The sequence below is a fragment of the Leishmania donovani genome, chromosome 7 (assembly GCF_000227135.1).
Source record: "Leishmania donovani BPK282A1 complete genome, chromosome 7".
Taxonomy (NCBI): Eukaryota; Euglenozoa; class Kinetoplastea; order Trypanosomatida; family Trypanosomatidae; genus Leishmania; species Leishmania donovani.
Window position 1 is genome coordinate 298,186 of NC_018234.1, and position 19,746 is coordinate 317,931.

Sequence of the window (19,746 nt, forward strand, 5' to 3'; positions counted from 1 at the left end):
CACGCGCGCGAGGAAGGGGCGGGTCGCGGACACGGGGGGCCCGCTAGACGCGTGGACCCGATCCGACGCCAGGACGGCTGGCCCTCGCGCGCCAGGGCGTAGCTGCGGCGCAACAGAGGTGGGTGCGCTGCAGCTGTGTATGTGCGTCTTGCTTGCTTGACGTGTTCGTAGTGGCTACGTGGACACGGCTGAAAGGGCGAGAGGTAGAGCAACGTCAAAACAAGAGGCGTCCAGCATTGTAGTCGCAACGCTTGGAGAGCTCCTTCAGCGACAGCGGCGCTTAGGCTTGCATGCGTGTGTGTGGAGTGTGCTGGGCGCATAGCAGCGTACTTGCTCCCAGGGTGCTTGCTTCGCTTTCCTTGTAGTGTGTCTGCTCTACGCACCCGCCCCCTTCCTTTGCTCAACACACACACATATCCTCAGCTTGTGATAACTCAGGGTGCAGTGCTTCCCCTGCCCCCCAACTCTGTCCGGGAGGAAACCGAGTAGACCCCCACACTACCTCTATCGCTGGAAAGTACCAAACCCCTTCTGGTCGTTCCAGTGCCAAGTAGCGGTGATTTCAGAAAGTCATGGCGATGCATCGCTACTGATGTCGAAGGTCAGGACCTGGACGACATTGCGTCGGAGCAACCTGCGACAGTGAGCCCGCTTGCACCATACACAGGGAAAAGTGTCACAGTGACTCGAGCGAATCCCCTACCTCTGGCTCTCACACTGCTCACTGGTGTGGGGAGCCGGAGTGCTACCCCGAGACGGATGCACCAGGTGGCGATTGGCATAATTTGAGCTGCTGTGTTTTGGCCTTCGAGCCAGAGGCTGTGCTGCGATGACTGGGTCGGTGGCCTTCCTGTAACACGTGCGTTCATGGCTGCTTCGCGCCACGCGCTGCTGAGCCTGTGAGAGACCCCAGTAGATCGGAGTGCAGCTCATGCTCTGTGGTAGAAAATGGACACACGTTGAAAACCAAGAAAAAACCAGCGAATCCCTTTTCTGTTGAATGCGCACCTATGCGTTTGCTGTAGGCCTCATGCACGTGTACGTGGGTGCCTGCGAATGTGTCTGTGACGGCGCTCTAGATTTGGGCAGAGACTTTGTGGGGCTCGCCCTCCCCCTTTTCTGATCACCGCGTCCATATCAACCTTCTCAATCTCCCTCTGCGGCCATCATTTTCAAGCTGCTGCTTGGGCTGCGTGCGGCGAAGGGAGCAAGCACGACACATACGTGCACATGCACAGACGCACCTCCCTCCCCCTCGTCGTGCTTGCGTTCTCAAACGCTCTTCTCTCTCTTTTTTTTTGCATTTTCAAACATGTTATCGTGAACTAATCACCTCCCCCCTCCACAAGCACACGCGCACGCGCACACACACGCGTCCGATCCTCCCTCGCGTGTGTGTGCGCGTGCGCGTGTGCTTGTGGCTTTTACTTACCTCTCTCTCCCGCTTCGTTATTTCGTTTTTCCTTTGGTGGATGTGTGTGCGCGCGCGTGCTCGTTGTGGTCTTTGTCTACATCCATGTGTGAGGATGGCGGTGAGGCGATGCTTCGGGGTTGTCATGACCCTCCTCATTCCTCCTCTTCCTCCTCCTCCATGCGGGGAGGGCTGGGAGCATTCTTAGCGGAGGGTGTGGCCTGTGGCTGAGAGGCGCGATGCTCATGCTGTGGTGCGTGATCGTATGGGACGCACATATGCCTGTGTGCATGTCCCTGCGTGTGTGTGTGCGTTACATTGAAGGGGCGAGAAATAAACGCACAGCGAAGCGATAACGCGAAGCGGTGCGACGTGGGCGTGTAGGTGTGTCGGTGCGTGGCGCACCCGTCTCTGTGTGGGCGCTCAGGACGTGTGCGACTTTCTGGGTGTGGAGGGAGGGAAGGGGGGGGGCGTGGTGGATTGAAGGCATGCATATTGAGGATGGGGGAGATGTACGGCGACGCGTCGATCTGTGCGCTCGTGGGCAACAAACGGTGCCCTGTCGTGATCTTCGCCTTCGCTCCGACTCTTTCTCTTCCGCATCCTCCAGTCGCGTTGCCTTTGCCCTTTCCCAGACCCCACCCCACTCCCTGCTCAGGCAATGTGCGCGCACGAGTATGCGGTCTGGCGTGCGTCTCGGGGTCTCTGCGTCTGTCCTTGCTCTGCAGAGGCAACCTCATCGCCCTCCTCGAACTTCTCACCGTCGCTATCTTGTCCATCGCACTCTCCATCGAATTGCCGCACACTTCTCTTGTGCACGTGCGGCTCCCACCCTTTCCAAAGGTGTACACGTGAAGACGCACGCGCACATGTTTCTCCGGATTCGTGGCAAGGGCGCTTGCCCAGAGAACTCGCAGGCGTTGGCGATGCACATTCGCGGCTTTCGACACACGCACAGCCCGCCGCCCTCGGATTCCTACTACTCGGTGCTGCTCCTGCCACCGAGCTCGGAGTCCGCGTCGTCGGCCGTGGATGCGGCAACGAGCACGAAAACGCTTGCCGAACGACCCACAAGAGCGATGCAGCCGTTCCGCTTCGCGCTTTTCCCGGTGGGCATTCAGGCGGCGACCGACACAGCGGCGCAGGCGCAGTCTATCAAACAGTCGAAGGCAACGAACTCCCCTGGCGAGGCAGGCGGCGACGCAACAACAGCAGCAGCTGCGCCGACGCTCTCGCCTCTGGAGACAATCGATAAAGAGGCGGCCTGCATGCTGTGGAGGGAGACGTGGAACTTATACGACATTCTTTACGACGAGGTGCCGCTGTTGCCGTGGGCCGAGGCGGCCGGCGATGAGGCGGCGGCGGCCTTGGTGGAGACAGTGGAGCGGGAGCTTCGCGAGCTCGCCTCGTCTGACGCGACGGCGGCAACGGCGACAGAGTTGCACTCGCTGGCTTCGTTGTCGGACAAGACGGACGACTTCATGCTCGCCTCAGCTCGCATGGGTAACCGCCGAGTGGTGGTGTGCTCGCACTACTATTCCTCTGCCGCCCTGCCGAGGAATTCCTTTGACGGCATGGGGAGGCACTGCGCCTCGGAATCAGCGGCGCCACAGTCGGCAACGTCTCCCGTCTCGATGGAGGGGCCTGTGGTGGTTCTAGACCTTGCCGACTTACCGATTGCGCAAGCCGGCGGCAAGACAATGGTGAACATCGCCTGGTACACCGCGTTCGCCGCGATGCAGCCGGACAGTGTGCTGCTCCACTGTCGTGCTGTGGTGGTGCGCCTCCCGTACACGTCGGTTCCGACGTATATGCAAGCTTGTAGTCGCTGCGTCTCACCGACCTCGTCTGCAGCAGCGGCGCCGACCATGGCGGACGCTTTCCGCGAAATGGTCGATTTCATTGGCGAGCACATGACCGCCGTTTATCAAGGGATGTTACTGGCGTTGCAAGCCACATCACCTGAGCTGGCAGCGAAGCGCACGGCGGCACCACCGGTGGTGGTGGTTGGCAGCACACTGGCGGCGCTCAGCGGCTGCCTGGGCTGTTTGCTTGGCATGTCTGCCTCACCGAACATCGATAAGTCCGATCCTGTAAGGGTCGTTGTCCTCTACGGCGACCATCTCGGCACGGCAGCTGCGGGCAGCACTGGCACCAGCGGCGAGCACGATGCCGCCGGGGCCTGCAGCGCACACATGCTGACGCAATACAAGTCCGTTGCTGAGGCCTGCAACTGCCCGGTGGCCTTCGAGACAGTGCGGGTTCCACTGAAGGCGTTGCTCGACGGCGAGGAAGAGTCGTGGGACGAGTACACACTGCGAGAGAGAGGCCGGCTGAACTTCTGCCCGTGCTGTGGTGACTGCTGTAGCGACAACAAAAACCACGCCGACGGGCACGCCCATGTTCACGGCCATGAGGATGACTACTAGAGAGAGTGGGGCGGGCAATTCGTTGGCCCTGTTGCAGTGTGGAGAAGGCACTCGTAGCGCGTAGCTGCTTGTGTTTGTGCGTGTGTGTGCGCGTGCCTTTTCCGGCGTCGTGGTCGCGTTCGAGGCTAGACGACAACGTCTTCAGCTGAGAGGTGCACTTCACTCGCACGGTGCGCATCGGACCAGCTGACTGCTCTCACGCTTCCTCTCTGAGTAAAGCTTCTTCATGCTGGCTCGCCGACGGATCGCACTCAAGCCATGCGCGCACACATGAGCAGCCGCAGGCGCACCGAGCTGAAGGTTGGTTTCTTCACGTGTGTGCTATCGTGTGGGGATGCCTTCCATACCGCCATCGAGCGCGGCCGCTCGCCTCGACTCACTCCCTGTTCATTGCGTTCTACCTAATCTTGCGCGCTTCTCAAGGTGTGTGCGTGTCTGTGAGATTATGGCACCGCCCTTTCTCCTTTTTCATGTGGGGCCCGCGGCTCGACACGGCAGCGCCGCCACGCCCGCGTGACGCACACGAAGAACAATCACTCGCGTGGCCCTCTCAACGCCCCCCTTCGCCTAAGGCACCAGCACGTGTGACACTATTTCAGCCTTCCCCATCTTTATTCCCGCATCACTTCGCCACGCGCTCACTGCAAGCCGAAAAGACGGCGTGCTCGCTGCCGACGCGCTCACATACGCAGGAATGATCCAGCCAAGTTTCTTGTCGTGTGCCACGCCAGTTCGCGAACCCACCTCGCTCTCTCGCTCTCTCTGTGCGTGTGTGTGTGTGCGCTCTGCTTCTCCCGCAGAGGATATGCGAGTGTGTTATGTGCCTCTCCTCTGTGCATGCGTGTCCATTCACAGGGGACACGTACGCACACTCAGTCGCACCCCCAGTCCACAGGCGCAGACCTGGCTTGCTCAATGAAGCTGGCCCTCACGCGGCCTTGGCGTGCGCGTCACTGCCTGCATCTCTCCTGCACACTCGTTGATCCGAAGAGCGCTCTCGCCTTTCTCCTCGTCCTTCTTTCTGTCTCTCTCTGTGTGTGCGTGTGTCTGGGGACGCGACGTGCACTGCGTATGCGGGCGTGGGTGCTACTTTCTCGTGTTCACCGCGCAAAACAGTATTGAGCCCAGCAAACGCTCTTCTCCGGTAGCTTCGCCCACGTCTCCCCCTTCCCCTGCTCCCCCCCCCAAACCTGCCACCGAGGTTACACACCTACACACAGCAAGCACATACACGACCTCCCCTCCTCCGCGCCGCCTTTCCGAATGCGCGCAGGGGTGAATGCGAAGCTGGGTGGCGGCAATGAAAGCACGCTGATCGAGCACATGAAGGCTTCCGTGCAGCCGTCCACCGCGGCAGCCGCGGAGACGCAACGGGCGCCGCAACTTGCAGCTGCCGCGAATCTGCAAAGTGGCTACAGCGGCATCGGCAGCGGCCCCAGCGCAGCGGTGCCGCCGGCCGACTCCGCCGTAATCTCCTCCTCGACGACCGCACAGCAGACGCGCGAGAACATCGAGCGCGCGCTTCGCATGAACGAGGCCACGAACAACTCCGGCTACGCTACTTTGCAGTCGCTGGGAAAGCAGCGCGAAGTCATCCAGAACAGCCTCAACACGGTAGATTCGACGCACCAACATCTTAGCGACTCCCGCCAGGTAATCCGCGACATCCGCATGGGCGTGTATAAGGAGTGGCTCATCAAGGGATGCGTCGTTGCGTTTCTGATGCTCCTGATCGTTGTCATTATCTATTCGAAGTTCATTCGGAAGTAGGAAGGAACGTCACGTTCGCGGCGTGCGCGCGTGTGTGTGAACCCATGCGTGAGCGATGGATAAGTGCGTCCAGGTCTCGGTGAAGGAGATGAGGAATACACAGACACGCCGAGCGATGTGTTCTCATGGCGACACGGGCCAGCAGCCAAACCTGCGGAGGTGGAGGAGAGAGAGCAGGCGGCTCACGAACTTGCCATTCTCCTGCCACACCATGTGCGCGATGATGATTACGTTATTTTGGTGCAAGCAAGACGCCTTTCCTTCCCTCATCATCGTCATTGCCAGCGTGTCGCCGCTGTGGCTCTAGACGCCCTGGGCAGTCGAGGCGGTCTCGCTAGCGCCTCCGTCACACAGCCCCATTCCGCAGTGTCAGCGCGCATCAGCATCCTCACCGCAACTTGCTCATCGCTCTCGTATTGTTTTTTAGTGCTTCGGCGCATATTTGCTTTCTTCGTGCTCACTGCCTGCCTGCCTTGCTCTCCATGCCTCCTGGGTCTCTGTATGCCTGCACACATGTGTTTGATGTCTGCTCCTCCTGCGCATGTTGGATGCGGATCTCTTTGGAGCGCTCCGCCCGCACTCCTCGACACCCAAGCGCGTGCGCAGGTGTGCGCAGGCATTACACAAGCCAAACACGCAACTGAACAAGCCAAGATGTGTGTGTGTGTGTGTGAGGGCAGAGGGCGCAGTAGAACGTGAGATCACGCGCCACCGCCCTCTTCGAAAAGAGAGAGTCGAAACTGCCGCACACACCTGCGTGCGTGCGAAGAAGGGCCTATCTCGGTGGGAACTACACGTCTCCATCTTTCCTCACCGCGATGCGCATGCATGTGGGTGGGAAGATCATCGCCTCACTCCAATGGCCAACCCCCGCTTCTCCCTCCCTCCCTGGTCTGCGCTGCTGCCTCCGACTGTCTGTCGCTCTTTCTCTCGTCCCTTCTTTCTCGTTGTTGACACCAAAAACCGAACGCCGCGCATCATCTTTCCGCGTGCGCCGCTCGCACCCTCGCCGCATCCCGCTGCGCGTGGCTGCACTCCATTTCCTTCCACGTCACAGTGCGACTCACCTGCGTCGTCTTCTCACCCTCTTCCAAGTCGTCCTATCAGCTTCATGCGCAACTACAACAACTTCAACCGCGTGTGGAAGGCGCCGCGTCGTCCGTTCGAGAAGGAGCGCCTCGACCGCGAGATGAAGCTGTGCGGCCAGTACGGTCTGCGCTGCAAGCGTGAGATCTGGCGTGTGAACATGACGCTGTCCAAGATGCGCCGCACGGCCCGTCTGCTGCTGACGCTGCCGGAGAACCACCCCCGCCGTCTGCTTGAGGGCTCCGCCATCATGCGCCGCTGCCACGAGTATGGCTTCCTCGACGAGGAGAAGGACAAGCTGGATTACGTGCTGTCGCTGACGGTGCCGGACATTCTCGAGCGCCGCCTGCAGACCATCGTCTTCAAGGCCGGTCTCTCCAAGTCCGTGCACCACGCCCGCGTCCTGATTCAGCAGCGCCACATCGCCGTCGCCAAGCAGATTGTGACGATCCCGTCCTTCATCGTGCGCGTGAGCAGTGAGCGCCACATCGCCTTTGCTGATGCTTCGCCGTTCGGCAACGGCCGCCCTGGCCGCGTCAAGCGCGTGCGCGCGAAGGCCGCCAAGCGCCACGCCGGCGGCGGCGATGACGACGAGTAAATCGCCAGTTAGACGAGTGGATGGTTCGTGCCTTTGCCGAGGGAGGAGAGTGGAGAGAAATGCGAGTTGGACAGAATGAACACGCGAGAGGGTCCGTCTAGGGACGGCGCTCTGAGTGCGACGTGTCTGCGCGACACACGTGAGCGCATCTCTCTCTCTGTCTGTGTGTAGTATGCTTGTCGCTCGTTCTCTCCGCTCTTCAGCTCCTCCCGCGTCCACCTGTGGCGATGATCCGAAAGGCTGCACTGCCCACGCCGTCGCCGTCGCCGTCGCCGCCGCGCGCCGAGAGACAAGCATGCACCCTACCTTCACGGAGCGGCACCGGTTTCCTCGGACTCGCAGGGTGCGAGGGAAAGCCGTTGTCGATGGTGATGGCAATGGACGCTTGCTTGCCGCTGGTGCTGCGGTGGTGGTGGTGGTGATGTCCGCGATGTCCGTGGTGATGTTGGAGGTGACGTACCGCCCCCTCAACGCACTTCTCCGTCCTTCGTTTTCCGTTTTCTGTTTGTTCTTTCCCTTCGTTTTCGCCTCTGTTCTAAAATGAAAAAAGAAGAAGTGAGACCTGACGTGCGCACTCACACACGCACTCACATGAAAAGGGGGCATGTCGCACCTGCGGCCAAGGGGAAAGGGTACACTTATGTGCGCTTGCGCGCTCGCCCGAGATTGGACGCCCAGCGGGGAAGGGGACAAGGGTCCGCTTGACACGAGCGGGGGGGCTCGCTACACACGCACACAAACCACGAAGCAGGGGTGGTGACGGTGGTGGGGGCAGCAACAACCTCAGTAGTGGACGTTGTGGCGTTGTGCGTTGGGTGCGTACAGCGAGCGAATCGTGTCCATGGATTTGCCATGCAAAATCCATCGGGACGACAGAGAAGCCGCCCCTCCTTCCTCACGCCTCTCGCTGCTCTGTCTTCATGGCAACACGCTCGATCGCCATGATGATCCTCACCATGTCTCTCTCCTCTCTCTTTCCCCCCTCCCTCCCTCTTCTCTTCTTCCCTACACACCCACACACCCACAACCACACCCACACACCCACACGACGTCTGTTGCTGCAGAGTATCGTCGCTGTCAATTTGCATGACAGTATCGGCCCTGCTTTCCTTTTTTTTTTCGTCATCCCTCTCCTTTCTCGTGCATAATTTCCTGCGTGGGTGCGCTTGCGCGGCTCATCTGTCGGCTGCTTGCCTCCCCTCCCTCCCCGCCTCCCCCCGACCCTGCGGTCGGTGCTGATGGGCGTTTCCGTTCCTTAATCCCTTACCTGTTTCTTATTACTCGTGCAAGGCAGGTGATTGGATGTTCGCTGCTTGTCTGCCTTGAAGCGATTCTGCCGTTCTTGCGGGTCGAGGGCACCACCATCGACAGCCTCATCTCCAGCGGTTACATCCTTTTTCGTTCCGTGCGCGTGTGTGTCTGTGAGCCGCCCTCCCTCCCTCCCTCTGTCTCTCACACAACACATACACACAACACACACACACACAACACACACACACACACAGACATATACCGTAGGCTCGAGCTCGAGAAGGCGGGCACGGCTGCATCTGTGTGTATACACAACGCTACGCAGAAGATATCAAGCGCACCGTCACGCCTACTCCAGCACCGCGACATCGCTGGCAGCTGCCACGCCCTCGACCTTCCCGTCTCGCCCCCCCCCCCACTCCTTCCTCCCTCACGCATACATACGAAATCGCATCGTGCTCCACGAAAGGTGAGTGCAGGGGAGCATCCTGCGGGGAGTTTCAGTGATCCGCAGAAGCAGGCTAAGTCCGCTTGCGCGCGCGTGCGCTCCGTGAACAAGCGAATTGCCGGCAACGTGGGATCTGCTGGAATACGCAACGAAAGACGCAAGGAGGGGCCCGGGTCGCGGACCCGCTGCCTCCCTCCTTTCGCGGAGCCATCGCGGCTCTCTTTCTTCATCTTTCCCTCCTTCTTCCCCTTGAGCGCTCTTATTGTTCCTTGAGAAGGCCTCGGCGCTGGGCCATGTCAAGTGGTCCGCTGAGGATGCCGACACCCTCGGCGCCGTCTACGCCGCCGCCACCGACCGCCACCCAACATCACCACACCTCATCGTGGAGGAGCTGGGGAACGAAGGGGACCGGCCAAAGGGTCGCCGAGGGCGGTGGCAGCACCACCACCGGCTCACCAAATTCTTCGGCGGCACCGCCGAGCGTGTCGGTGACAGTTGTGGTGCTGGCTGCGCTGACAGCTGCCACGGTCTCGGTAGCGTACAACTCCTATAAGGTGCGGAGCCGCAGCAGCCGCGTGTACCGTAGTCAGTCTACGACTCCTGGCCACCCGTGCACGAGGCACGGAGAGGCCTCAGATCCTTCGCACACGGGCGACATCGCGATGGACAGCGTCAAGACTGCTTCACCCTTGTCGCCCAGCACCGCAAGGAGTGACGCGACAACTTGTTGTCGCAGCACCTCACTTGGCGGTTGCGGCTCCACAGCAGCGCACACCGTCGCTGGTGAGAACCCGTCGTCGACCGCGGCATCAGAGAATGAGCTCGACGAGGGGGGTCAGCGCGAGCGGGACGTGATGGCGCAATCGCCTTCGTTGGCGCTCCACACAGATACCGCCGCGGACGCTGGTGCGCGTTCCGGCAACCGCGACATGCGATTTGCCCTGTGTAGTGCGCCGCCCTTGCAGATGGCGCACGACAGTACGGCTGAGTTTCATGATCGGTGCGCCACACCAGCCGCTTCTGCCGCCCCATCGCCGCCGCCACCAGAAACGCCCAAGGCGCTCCTTAGCAACTACTACGACTTGGAGCCGTACGCGCTTCAGGGTCTTGCCGGCGGCGCCCACGGGTGGAAGCGCGTGTTTGGGCTGCTGAAGCCCGAGATGCGCAGGCGCAGCGGGAGAGATGAGGCGTGCGCTGAGGATGGAGGTACAGCCGCTGATGGCACACCTGGCCGCCGCGCGCCGGGTTCACTGACGCGCACGTACGATGGCTCCCGCGTTACCACCACCGACAGCCCTGCGCTGCTGCGGGAGAGCCCCGGCGCGATTGTGCCGGTCACCCCAGCCGCCGCGACGAGGTCACCGACGCGGCGCGCGTCTGCTGTAGAGAGCATGTATCGCAGCAGCGTCGTAAAAAGCGACGTCTCGGTGCACAGCCGTGTGCCGGGGCAGCCGGTGGCGACGGGGAAGCCGTGCACGGCGCGGTGGTACGGCGACGACCACAAACTCTTTTCCGTGGCCGCAGCCTCCTCCACGTCAGCGAGCACGCTCGCGCAGCCGTTGCATCCGCCACGGCTCTCCGTCTCGCCGGTTGCCGGGGTGCCGTCGCCGCCGAGTCGCTTCCTTAACTCCTTCTTTTTCCCTGTGCTACAGCACCTCAGCTTCTGCGTGAGCCGAAGTGTAGGCAGCGGCCCCGGGGAAAGCACCACCACTGGTGAGGCGACCTCCGGGACGGCCGGGAGCGGCGTGCACACGGCGTCTACCACCAACACTTTCGCTACTTCAGCAGCGTTGGCGGTGGCGCAGCGTAATCTGCAGCGAGACATCTGTACCTTGGTGGCCACGACAGCGTCAGTTCGGCTGGAGGCCTCCGCCTCTTCGTCCTTTCCGGGTTCCCATGCTCACACAGCGCGCTGCTCCGCCGTGTCGTCGGTGGCTGTATCTCCGCGGGCCGGCGCCACAGGGTCGTGCAGATCGCAACAGCAGCACGAGGGGGTGACAGCAGCAGAGTCCTGCTCGTCGTTCGCCGCACTGCACGCAGGGCGCAGCTCCAGCGGCGGGCAGCGGAGAAAAGGTGTGTCTGTGGAGGGCGAGGAGGGGGCGGCGCAGCACGTTTTGGAGTCTCATGCGCGCTTCCTGTCGGCGGAGGATAAGCAGCAGCCGGGTATGCGCGGCAGCCCTCGCCATCAGAGCTCAGGTGCCTGCCGTCAAACGCCCGCCAGCTCGCAGAAAAGCGACCGCAGTGCCACGTGGAGCGGTGCGGGTCCGTGCAAACAGAGTATACGGGAGTCTGCGCAGGAGCGAAGGATGCCGCCGCACCCCTCACCCCGTGCCGCAGCAACAGCCGCTGGGGCCACGGCCGACAGTGGCGCAGTCCCGGCGCCACCAGAGGCGTCGTCCACGGAGGAACCGAACGCTGCAGGCACCGAGTCGGTTGGCGAGCCTGCTTCTCCCCCGACCATGGCTCACTGCTGCACCATCGCCGAACAGCTGGCCGTGTTGACGAGTCGTCGAGAGCAGCAACATCGCTACACACAGCAGCTACAGGCAAGCAGGAGGTCGGCTGGGCTCGGCGCCGGCGCCGAGAATGCGCTGCCGTCTCCTCTGGCCACCCCATCGTCACCTGCCTACACGGGCGCTGCTGCGGCGTCGACGACCTTAGATGTCTCCAATGCAGAGCTCAGCAAGAAAGCCAGCGGTATGCGCAGCCCATTCGCCTGGGCTTCGCAGTACTACACGGACACGGCGTCAGGGGTATTCTACTCCTCCGTGCTGCAGCCGCACCACTACGAGAACCACGTCTACTCCGACGTCACGACTGAGGTGCAGCAGTGCAGGCGAAGGCGTCAGCGGGACCGTGTGACGAGTCTTGGCGCGGGCGTCACCCCTGCCTCGAGGGCGGGCGCAGAGGACGAGGATGTGGGGCACGAGACGCACACGGCCACGCCGATGGCGACAGGAGCAGGAGCAGCAACAGCTGCGTCTACAAGACGCTCTATGGAGCGGCCGGCAGCCGAGTCGAGTCTCACGGCTGGCTTACAGCCAGCCGCAGCTCGCAAGGCCTCTGCATCGGCAGGTACCGCCATCCTGACATCCGGCGTGGGCAGTGTAGCCCCGCTGAGCCATTCAAAGCCGACGCAGCCCTCGAACGAGCGCCGCGTTGACGACTTGACCGTGAAGCACCAGGATGATGGCTCGGCTTCGTACACCATCTCCCTCACTTACCACGACAGCGAAACCGGCACCTCGCGCACGGTGAACACGAGTGCGCTGCCGCCGCTGCGCCGCTGTGACGCCGGCGCGTCAATCCCGGGCCTCTCGTCTCTCTCCGGCGGCACAACCGTGCGTGCTGCCGCCCGCACGAAACGCCCAACCACGACGGCGACGCTAGCCTTGAGTGCCTCTGGTGCCGCGTCACCGGCGCACTCGCGCAGCGTCAGTGGTGGTGAGGCCGCTCACGCATTCGCCGTAAGCTCGCCGCCTGCGCGTCCCGCTACTGCCACCATGATGGGGAAGTCACTGCTTCATTCGCAGCCGCATCAAGCATCTGATGCAGAGGACAACGATAACGCGTCGACGACGCTTGGTCTCGCGCAGGCGGCGAGGACAGGCGGCGGGCGACCGAGGCCGGCGCCGCGCAGCAGCATCAGCGTTGGCGGCAGCCTCAAGTATTGTAGCTCCCCGGCAGCGGGGGCGACGGCAGCTGGTTCAGCGAGCGGTAGCCCCGCGTGCGACGCCGCGGCGGCGTCGACTACCACCGCCAGCGGTAAGGTAAACCCGTTTGCTGCGCCGTTGCCGCCTACAGAGCCGCAGCATGGCCCTCGGTTGCGGGGTGTCGCGGGGCGCAACGGCGAGATGGCGATTGGCGCCTTCCTCGGCGGTGGCGCCTGCGGCAAGGTGTACGAGTGCTTGAACACAGAGACTGGGCAGGTGCTGGCAGCGAAGCAGATCGTCTTCGACGCGAAGGATCGGAAGCTGCGAACGCGGTTGAAGCAGCTAGAGCTGGAGCTGGAGGTACTGACGCTTGCGGCGCGTCATCACGTGCGGTGGATTGTGGGCTTCTTCGGTGCGGAGAAGCGTGGCCACTCGGTTCTCATGTACCTCGAGTACTGCCAGCACGGGTCCTTGCTGGACTACATGATGGAAGGCAACAGCACCGATGCTGCTGTGTGGAACACTAGCAGTGCCCTGGATGATGCTACCCCGAAACCGTCGACTGCCCCTGCCGACCGTAGCGCGGGCTGCCACTTCGACGCAAATGGCAGCCCACCAGTCGCTGCGGTGGAGGCGTGGCGACGGCACACCGAGAGCGTAAACGAAGACGCTAGCTGCCTGAGCGCGCGCTCCCCACTTCGGGGTCTGCGCGAGGTGCGCGAGAGCCACACCGAGGCCGCTGCCGCCCCCAAAACGAATTCGCCAAAGCAGCAGCGGCAGCAGCAGCAGGCCGCAGATGGCGGCTCCGCTGCGGCGGGGCATGCTCAGAGGGCGGAGGCAGAGGAGGCCGCAGCCACAGGCCACGCCTCTCCGCAAGTCCGCACGCACCGAGAGGAGAGCGCCGAGGGTGAGGAGTACCCTGCGCGCCGCGAAGGGGACTGCCTCTCTACCGCCGCCGCTTCCGTCTCCTCGGCAGCCAGCTCCGTTGCCTTATCCAGCTCGGCGTTGGACATGATGCCGCTGAGCGAGGCGCTACACCCGCAGATGCCGTCCTTGTCTATTGAGCAGGCACAGTGCTTCACGAAACAAATCGTCGAGGGCCTTTGCTTCCTGCATCAGCACAACTACGCCCACCTCGATGTGAAGACGGCGAACGTGCTCGTCGCGGCCGACGACGAGTGCCGCTTGGCGGACCTCGGGTGCGCTATGCGCCTCCAGCCACCGCCACCGGCGTCGCCGCCGCCGCAGCAACAGGGACTGGCAGGGATGGATAAGGCGGTGAGGGGAGGCGCCAACGGCGACCTCGACGACGCCTTTTCGCCACCCCCCTATCCAGTGTTGGTTGACCGAGACGCCATCACTGAACTTCGCGGCACGGCCCTTTACATGGCGCCAGAGATGATCCGCTTCGAGAGCCATGCCATCGGCAGTCCCGCCGACGTGTGGTCGCTGGGGTGCGTCGTGATGGAGATGACGACCGGCTGCGCCCCGTGGCGGCACATTGCGAAGGACAAGCTGCGAGTGTTGTACCGGATCGGCTCGGCACGCGATGAGCTGCCGTTGCCGCCGCTCATACGCGCGTGGGCGGAGGAGGCCAGAGAGTGGCTGGTGCGGGAAGGCTTGTCGGCAACGGTTGATGCTGAGAAGCAGCAGGATGATGTGGCAGCGTGCGCTATGGAGGCGGGCGGCGTTGCTCAAGCACCTCGCAGCCGCTCAGCGTCGAAAAAGGACCGTGAAGTCAGCGGCGTTGACCGCGACAGCGGTGTCGTCGGTGGCGACCTTGACAACGCGGTTTCGGACACGCTTGATGAGCCCTGCTCACAGCGCCGGCGCGTTGATCACGGCACTTACGGTTGCGAAGCCACTGCCACGCCGCGCTCCTCGTCGGCCTTGACCGCGAAGATGCCGGCTTCGGTGCGTACCCCTGCCACTAGCACTCGCGGCGGCACGACATCCTCGTCTTTCGCGCGTGCCGCCTCTGCGATGACCGCGGGACTGCAGCTCGGCGAATCGAACCCCCCCGACGAAGAGCGCTTCTTCCGCGAACAACGCCACGTTATGCGTCTCTACGTGGCGCTGCAAGACTTCGTTACCGCGTGTGTGAGGGTGCGACCAGAGGACCGCAGCAGCACGGCGGAGCTGCTCCGCCATCCCTTCCTGACTCTCTGCAAGGATGATATCTAGGAGGGACTGCAACGGGTGTCGTCACGCAGCGGATGTGGGGGCGTGGCGCGTCTGGCCCTTTTCTTTCGGCGTGTTGTCCCCATGCTGCGTGCATTGAGGCGCGGACGCTGTTTCGCTCTCTGTTTCCTCAGCCTCTTTACCGTGGTGACGGTGGTGGCTAGCAGGAAGGGCGACTGCACCGATGCTGCCTTCTTGATGCCCTCTCAAGCGGCCGATGCACATATTCATTGCCGCCGTCCCATCCCCTTCCTCGCCTGGCGGGCCGATGTGTGCGTGCGTGCGCGAGGGGTCTTTCTCTCCCGCGTGACCGCTCTTGGCCACTCCTCGTGCTCCTGTGCCTGCCCGCTTCTCTTTCCCTCTCAGGCCCCCCTCCCCGCTCTCTCACCGACTACCGCCAGGGCTTCGATAGCGTTGTCTGATGATGCATGCTGTGCAACGCACGTGCCTCCCCTTCCATGTGTGTGCGTGTGTGTCGCGCTCACTGGTCCGCGGCGCGTGTGTGCATGGCGTCATGCAAGCTGCCTTTGTTTGTCTGCGTATAGGCTAGCATGTGCCTGTGACGTGACCTCGATCATGCCGCTCTTCTCCCACGCCCGTCTTGCAGCACGCTGCCTTTTCCCTCGGTGTGTGCCCGTCTGCGTCTCGGTCGGTGATGCGGTATATCAGTTGTGTACTACAACGTGAGCGAAAAGCACAAGGCGGATGCCATTGCACAGAAACCAACGCGTAACGCAGGGCAATGAGGAGTCCGTCACACGCGTGCGCGGCAGGCCAGCGCCGTCTGCTCCGTCGTCGTCTCGACCTCCTCCTCTCTGTGCCCCACTTCCTCCCGCTTGACCTGAGCGCACGCCGAGTGTAGAGTGAGCGCCGCCGCCGCCGCCCCTTCACGCTATGACGTGATCGAAACTGCGCCATCTCCGCCAGCGTGCGGCGCGTGTCTGCGTTTGTGTGATGCGGTCGCCCTCGCCGCCTGGCGCCGCCTTAATACGGGTGCGGGTCTTTCATCACCTCTCCCCCTCCCGGTGACTGGGATATGCCGCGCTCTTCCGTGCTTGCCCGGCATACCGAGGGCTGATGGACTCTCCCCTCGCCCCTTCTGTGCCCCACTGCAACTCTGCCTGGCTCTGATATCATCTTTCGTTGTTCTTTGGGTCATTCTCGCGGACGGGACTTGCACATTCTCTTCGTGGTACCCGACACCTACCGAGACCGGCACCCACATCATATCCGTGCCGCGTGCCCGTACATCCTCTCTGCTGCGCATCCGTGTTGTCGTAGTCGTTGTCTCGCCCGCGCCTCCACATCTGTGGCCGTGCTTTTCTACGTGGCGCGGACGGCTCAAGCGCTAAAAAAGGAACGAGAACTGCGCAGGACGAGAAGAAGAGGTTTTACCACGAGGAAGACGCACCGCGTTGTGGCGGGAGACAGGGGCGCCTGTCCCGTGCCTGTCTCTCTGCGCGTCTGTCTCACCCTCCGTTCGTCTGTGGCTCTTGCACAGTTGTGGTCGTTCTGTCGTCATTGGTGGTGCGCAGCGGAGTTTGTGCGGTGCTGGTGCGGAAGAGGAAGCGTGTGCGTGTGGGCGTGCCGGTCTCTCCGCGCCTGAGAGCTGGAGGGCGAGGGTGCGAGTCGCGCGGGGAAGGCCAGCACACCGACACCCTCATATACACGCCTCCGTATGCGACAGTGCTCTCATCAATCATCCGCACCCCCTCCCCCTTCCTCCCTTCCCTTACCTACGCACGGGCATCCGCATCTCTGTTGTCGCACCGCGGCGTTGCTCCCCTCATCGCCAGCCGTGCAATCACGCGCGTATACAATTCCTTTCTCTCCCTCTTTCTTGGTCTGCGTGGCCGCATCGACGCCCTTCGCTTCCTGCCCTCCCTCTCTCTGTCTCACTCTTCACGCGTGTTCCACGAAGGAAAAGTATATAAGGAGGGCGACGTGAGATCGGCAGCCCTGATTGTTCCCGCGTCTTCGTCGTGCTCGCACACATTGCCATGAAGCGCCGTGGCGGCCGTGTCGTGAGCTCCAAGAGCACCGTGGTTGGCGCGTCAAGTGCTGCTGTCACTCCCGAAGCACCAGGTCTTTCTGCTGCTGTCAACGGCCATGATGCATCCGTCGCCGCCGCCGCCACTGCTGCTGCTGCTGCGTCCTTGTCACCATCTCTGACGTCACCGACAACACCAGTTGCGCGAGATGAGCCGCGGAGATCGGGTAATCCTGTGACTAGTGCGAGCGCCACGATGATGGATGTGCCGACGCCGACACTGACGATACCGACGCTAGACATCTTCGCGCGCTTTCAGAGCAAGCGGGACGACTTTGATGAGGACTGGCTCCTGCTCCAGGAGGATCCCGCCGCGAGGAATGAGACGCCTCGGATCGCCGCGCACGTCGCGGACAAGCTTCGTCGTCACCAGGCGCAGCTTGGCGCCCACCGTGCCGCCGCTGCAGCGGATCGAATTCGGCAGGACAAAGACCGAGTCGTGCCAGCACGTGCTGCAGCGAAGACGGTGAGCTCCGTCAGCGGCGACGGCCTCGACACTGTTGCGACGGAGGGTCCACGGCAGGCACGCCGTCAGCGCCGTCCCGAAACCTATGACTCTGCCGAGGACAGCGGCAGCGACGGCGCAGGCGCCGACGCGGACATCGGTACTGTTGCCGCTGACAACGACGGCGATGATAGCGACGAGTACGTGCCGGAGGATCGCACGGCCTCGCAGTACAAGCGGCCGCAAAACGCAAAGAAGGCGGCCTCCAAAGATGAGGGCTCTGCGGGCGTGGCTCTCAGTGGCGGCTCCCCGCCTGTGAGTACGCCTGCGGGGCGCACTGCTGCTGCTGGTGCCGGCGCTGAGGCAGCTTCCGTGAACCCATTCACACCCTTATCGGAGGACGAGGAGCAGCTGGATGTGGAGGCGGAGCACGATGGCCTCACAGGCGACTACCTGAACTTCCGACTCACTTCCGCGACGGGAAGTAGGGCGCTCGACGCCGATGCACTGCAGGCGACCGTGCACCTGCAGCCTTCTCCCTCTCACGGCGAGAAACGCAACGTGAACGACCGCAGATCCTATCGCAGCCAGGAGCAGCGGCGCCAGACACCACTATCACCGCAGCAGACGGAGCAAGATCGTGTGTTGGTGGTGCCGCTGTGGAGCATCGCGCGGATGGAGCAGCACGGCGGCTACTGTAGCGCCAGCCCCCTCATCGCCCTCCACCAGGAGGTCACGGACCTCGTCGACTACCTTCGCCCGACAGAGGCGGAGGTGACGATGCGGCGCTACATCGAGAAGGATATTGGCCGGCTGGTCGATCGGCTGTGGCCTGGCAGCTCGGTACTCGTCTATGGCAGCATGTACACCCACCTGCTGCTGCCGCTGTCGGACCTTGACATCACACTGTTGGATGTGCCGGTGCCGGCGGAGGAGGCGCTCACCAGCTTGGCAAAGGAGATCAGCAGCGCGGGCCTGTGCGAGAACGTCTATCCGCAGGTGATTCTCAAGACGAAGGTGCCCCTCATCAAGTTCGTCCACAAGGGCTCGCTCATCGACGTCGACATCAGTGTTGGCGCCGTGGACGGGAAGCGCAACTCGGAGTGCATTGTGCAGTACATGAACATGTACCCAGAGGCACTGCCGCTTACCTTGGTCGTGAAATACTTTGTCATGCAGCGCGGCATGCATGAGCCGTACTACGGAGGCCTTGGCAGCTACGCCGCCACGCTGCTCGTCGTCGCCTTCCTGCGGCAGCACCCCATCTACACAACGCAGCCGGAGAAGCGGACCATGACGGGGCTTGGCAGGCTACTAGTCGATTTCTTTCGTATGTGCGGTCAGCATTGGAACTACCGAAGAGTAGCTGTGTGCCTGGCGAACTACGCTGTGCCGAGCAACATCGATGACGCGATGGCCGCGAACGTCCACGACGAAGGCGACTTCCGCATTCGTGCCGACTGTGGCGGTCGGATGCAGTCACCGGTGCTGGCCAGCCCCCCGCGCGGCCCGATGGGCCCCGCGCAGGTGTGGATAGAGGACCCGGTCGACGCCTCTAACAACGCCGCCAGCTCACTGCGGTTTTTCCATTCTCTCTCCGCCATGTTCTCCTACGCCTATCTTGCCCTGACGACCGACTTCGACAGAGCCGCGGCGGACGCGGCGCAGCCGTCTTCGCCTGCGCCGTCATCGTCTCCGTCATCGCCGTCCTCGAACGACATCAGCCGCCGTCCGACGCTGCTCTCGCGCATCTTCCACGCCGATGCGGAGATGGTGTACCGTCGGCGGGCCGTGGCCGCGGCGTACAAGCGACTGAACGCCGAGATGCCGGCGTACATGAAGGAGGTTCAAGACTTCCGGCGCGATGAGGACGCGGCGATGCTGCAGGGCAATTGTGACGGTGTGGCGCACAGCTGGCGCGCGCGACGGCTGCGGCGACGCGAGGGCGATCCCATCCTGTTTCCACAGCAGCGGAACGTCACGTCATTGGAGGAGCGCTTGGCACTTTCCCATCTGCGCGAGTCGTCCTCGCCACCTCCGCCGGCGTCGGAGGTTGACATGAAGAAGCGCCAGCGCGAGGCGGGGGATGAGGATAGTCAGAGAAAGGTGCAGAGAGACCGCCGAGAGGATTCTGCGTTGCCCTCTCGCAGCAGCTCGCGGTCGTCGCCGTGCACCACCGGCTCAGAGAGCAACGCCAGCTCGGTGCGCGTGGATGTGACGAGAAGGACGGAGCGGAGCCGCAAGCTGCGACGGTAGTGAAGTACCCCCTTCCTCATCTCAGCCTCCGCCCTTAGAGAGTGCAACGATGAAGACCCCACGCACGCGCATAACCGTGATGAAGGATTCCGAAAGGAGGACGAGGGGAAGGGAAGGAGCCCTGAAGAGGGGTCGGGGCTCACTGGTGCCGATGCCGCGGTGTGTTGT

At 62.7% G+C, this 19,746-nt stretch overlaps 4 protein-coding genes across 4 annotated transcripts; all 4 read left to right on the top strand.

Annotated features, from left to right (window-relative positions):
* Positions 1-2,280: 2,280 nt before the first annotated feature.
* On the top strand, positions 2,281-3,840 carry LDBPK_070740 (hypothetical protein, conserved; the record flags this gene model as incomplete). Its single annotated transcript, XM_003858464.1, has 1 exon — positions 2,281-3,840. One exon carries the CDS (start codon positions 2,281-2,283, stop codon positions 3,838-3,840), a length of 1,560 nt encoding a protein of 519 aa, XP_003858512.1.
* Positions 3,841-5,103: 1,263 nt separating this feature from the next.
* Positions 5,104-5,610, top strand: LDBPK_070750 (Qa-SNARE protein, putative; the record flags this gene model as incomplete). The annotated part of the gene is made up of 1 exon (XM_003858465.1): positions 5,104-5,610. One exon carries the CDS (start codon positions 5,104-5,106, stop codon positions 5,608-5,610), a length of 507 nt encoding a protein of 168 aa, XP_003858513.1.
* Positions 5,611-9,286: 3,676 nt separating this feature from the next.
* LDBPK_070770 (protein kinase, putative) lies at positions 9,287-14,830 on the top strand (the record flags this gene model as incomplete). The annotated part of the gene is made up of 1 exon (XM_003858466.1): positions 9,287-14,830. One exon carries the CDS (start codon positions 9,287-9,289, stop codon positions 14,828-14,830), a length of 5,544 nt encoding a protein of 1,847 aa, XP_003858514.1.
* Positions 14,831-16,827: 1,997 nt separating this feature from the next.
* Positions 16,828-19,578, top strand: LDBPK_070780 (topoisomerase-related function protein-like protein; the record flags this gene model as incomplete). The annotated part of the gene is made up of 1 exon (XM_003858467.1): positions 16,828-19,578. The coding sequence occupies one exon, from the start codon at positions 16,828-16,830 to the stop codon at positions 19,576-19,578; it is 2,751 nt and encodes a 916-aa protein (XP_003858515.1).
* Between the last annotated feature and the right edge of the window lie 168 nt (positions 19,579-19,746).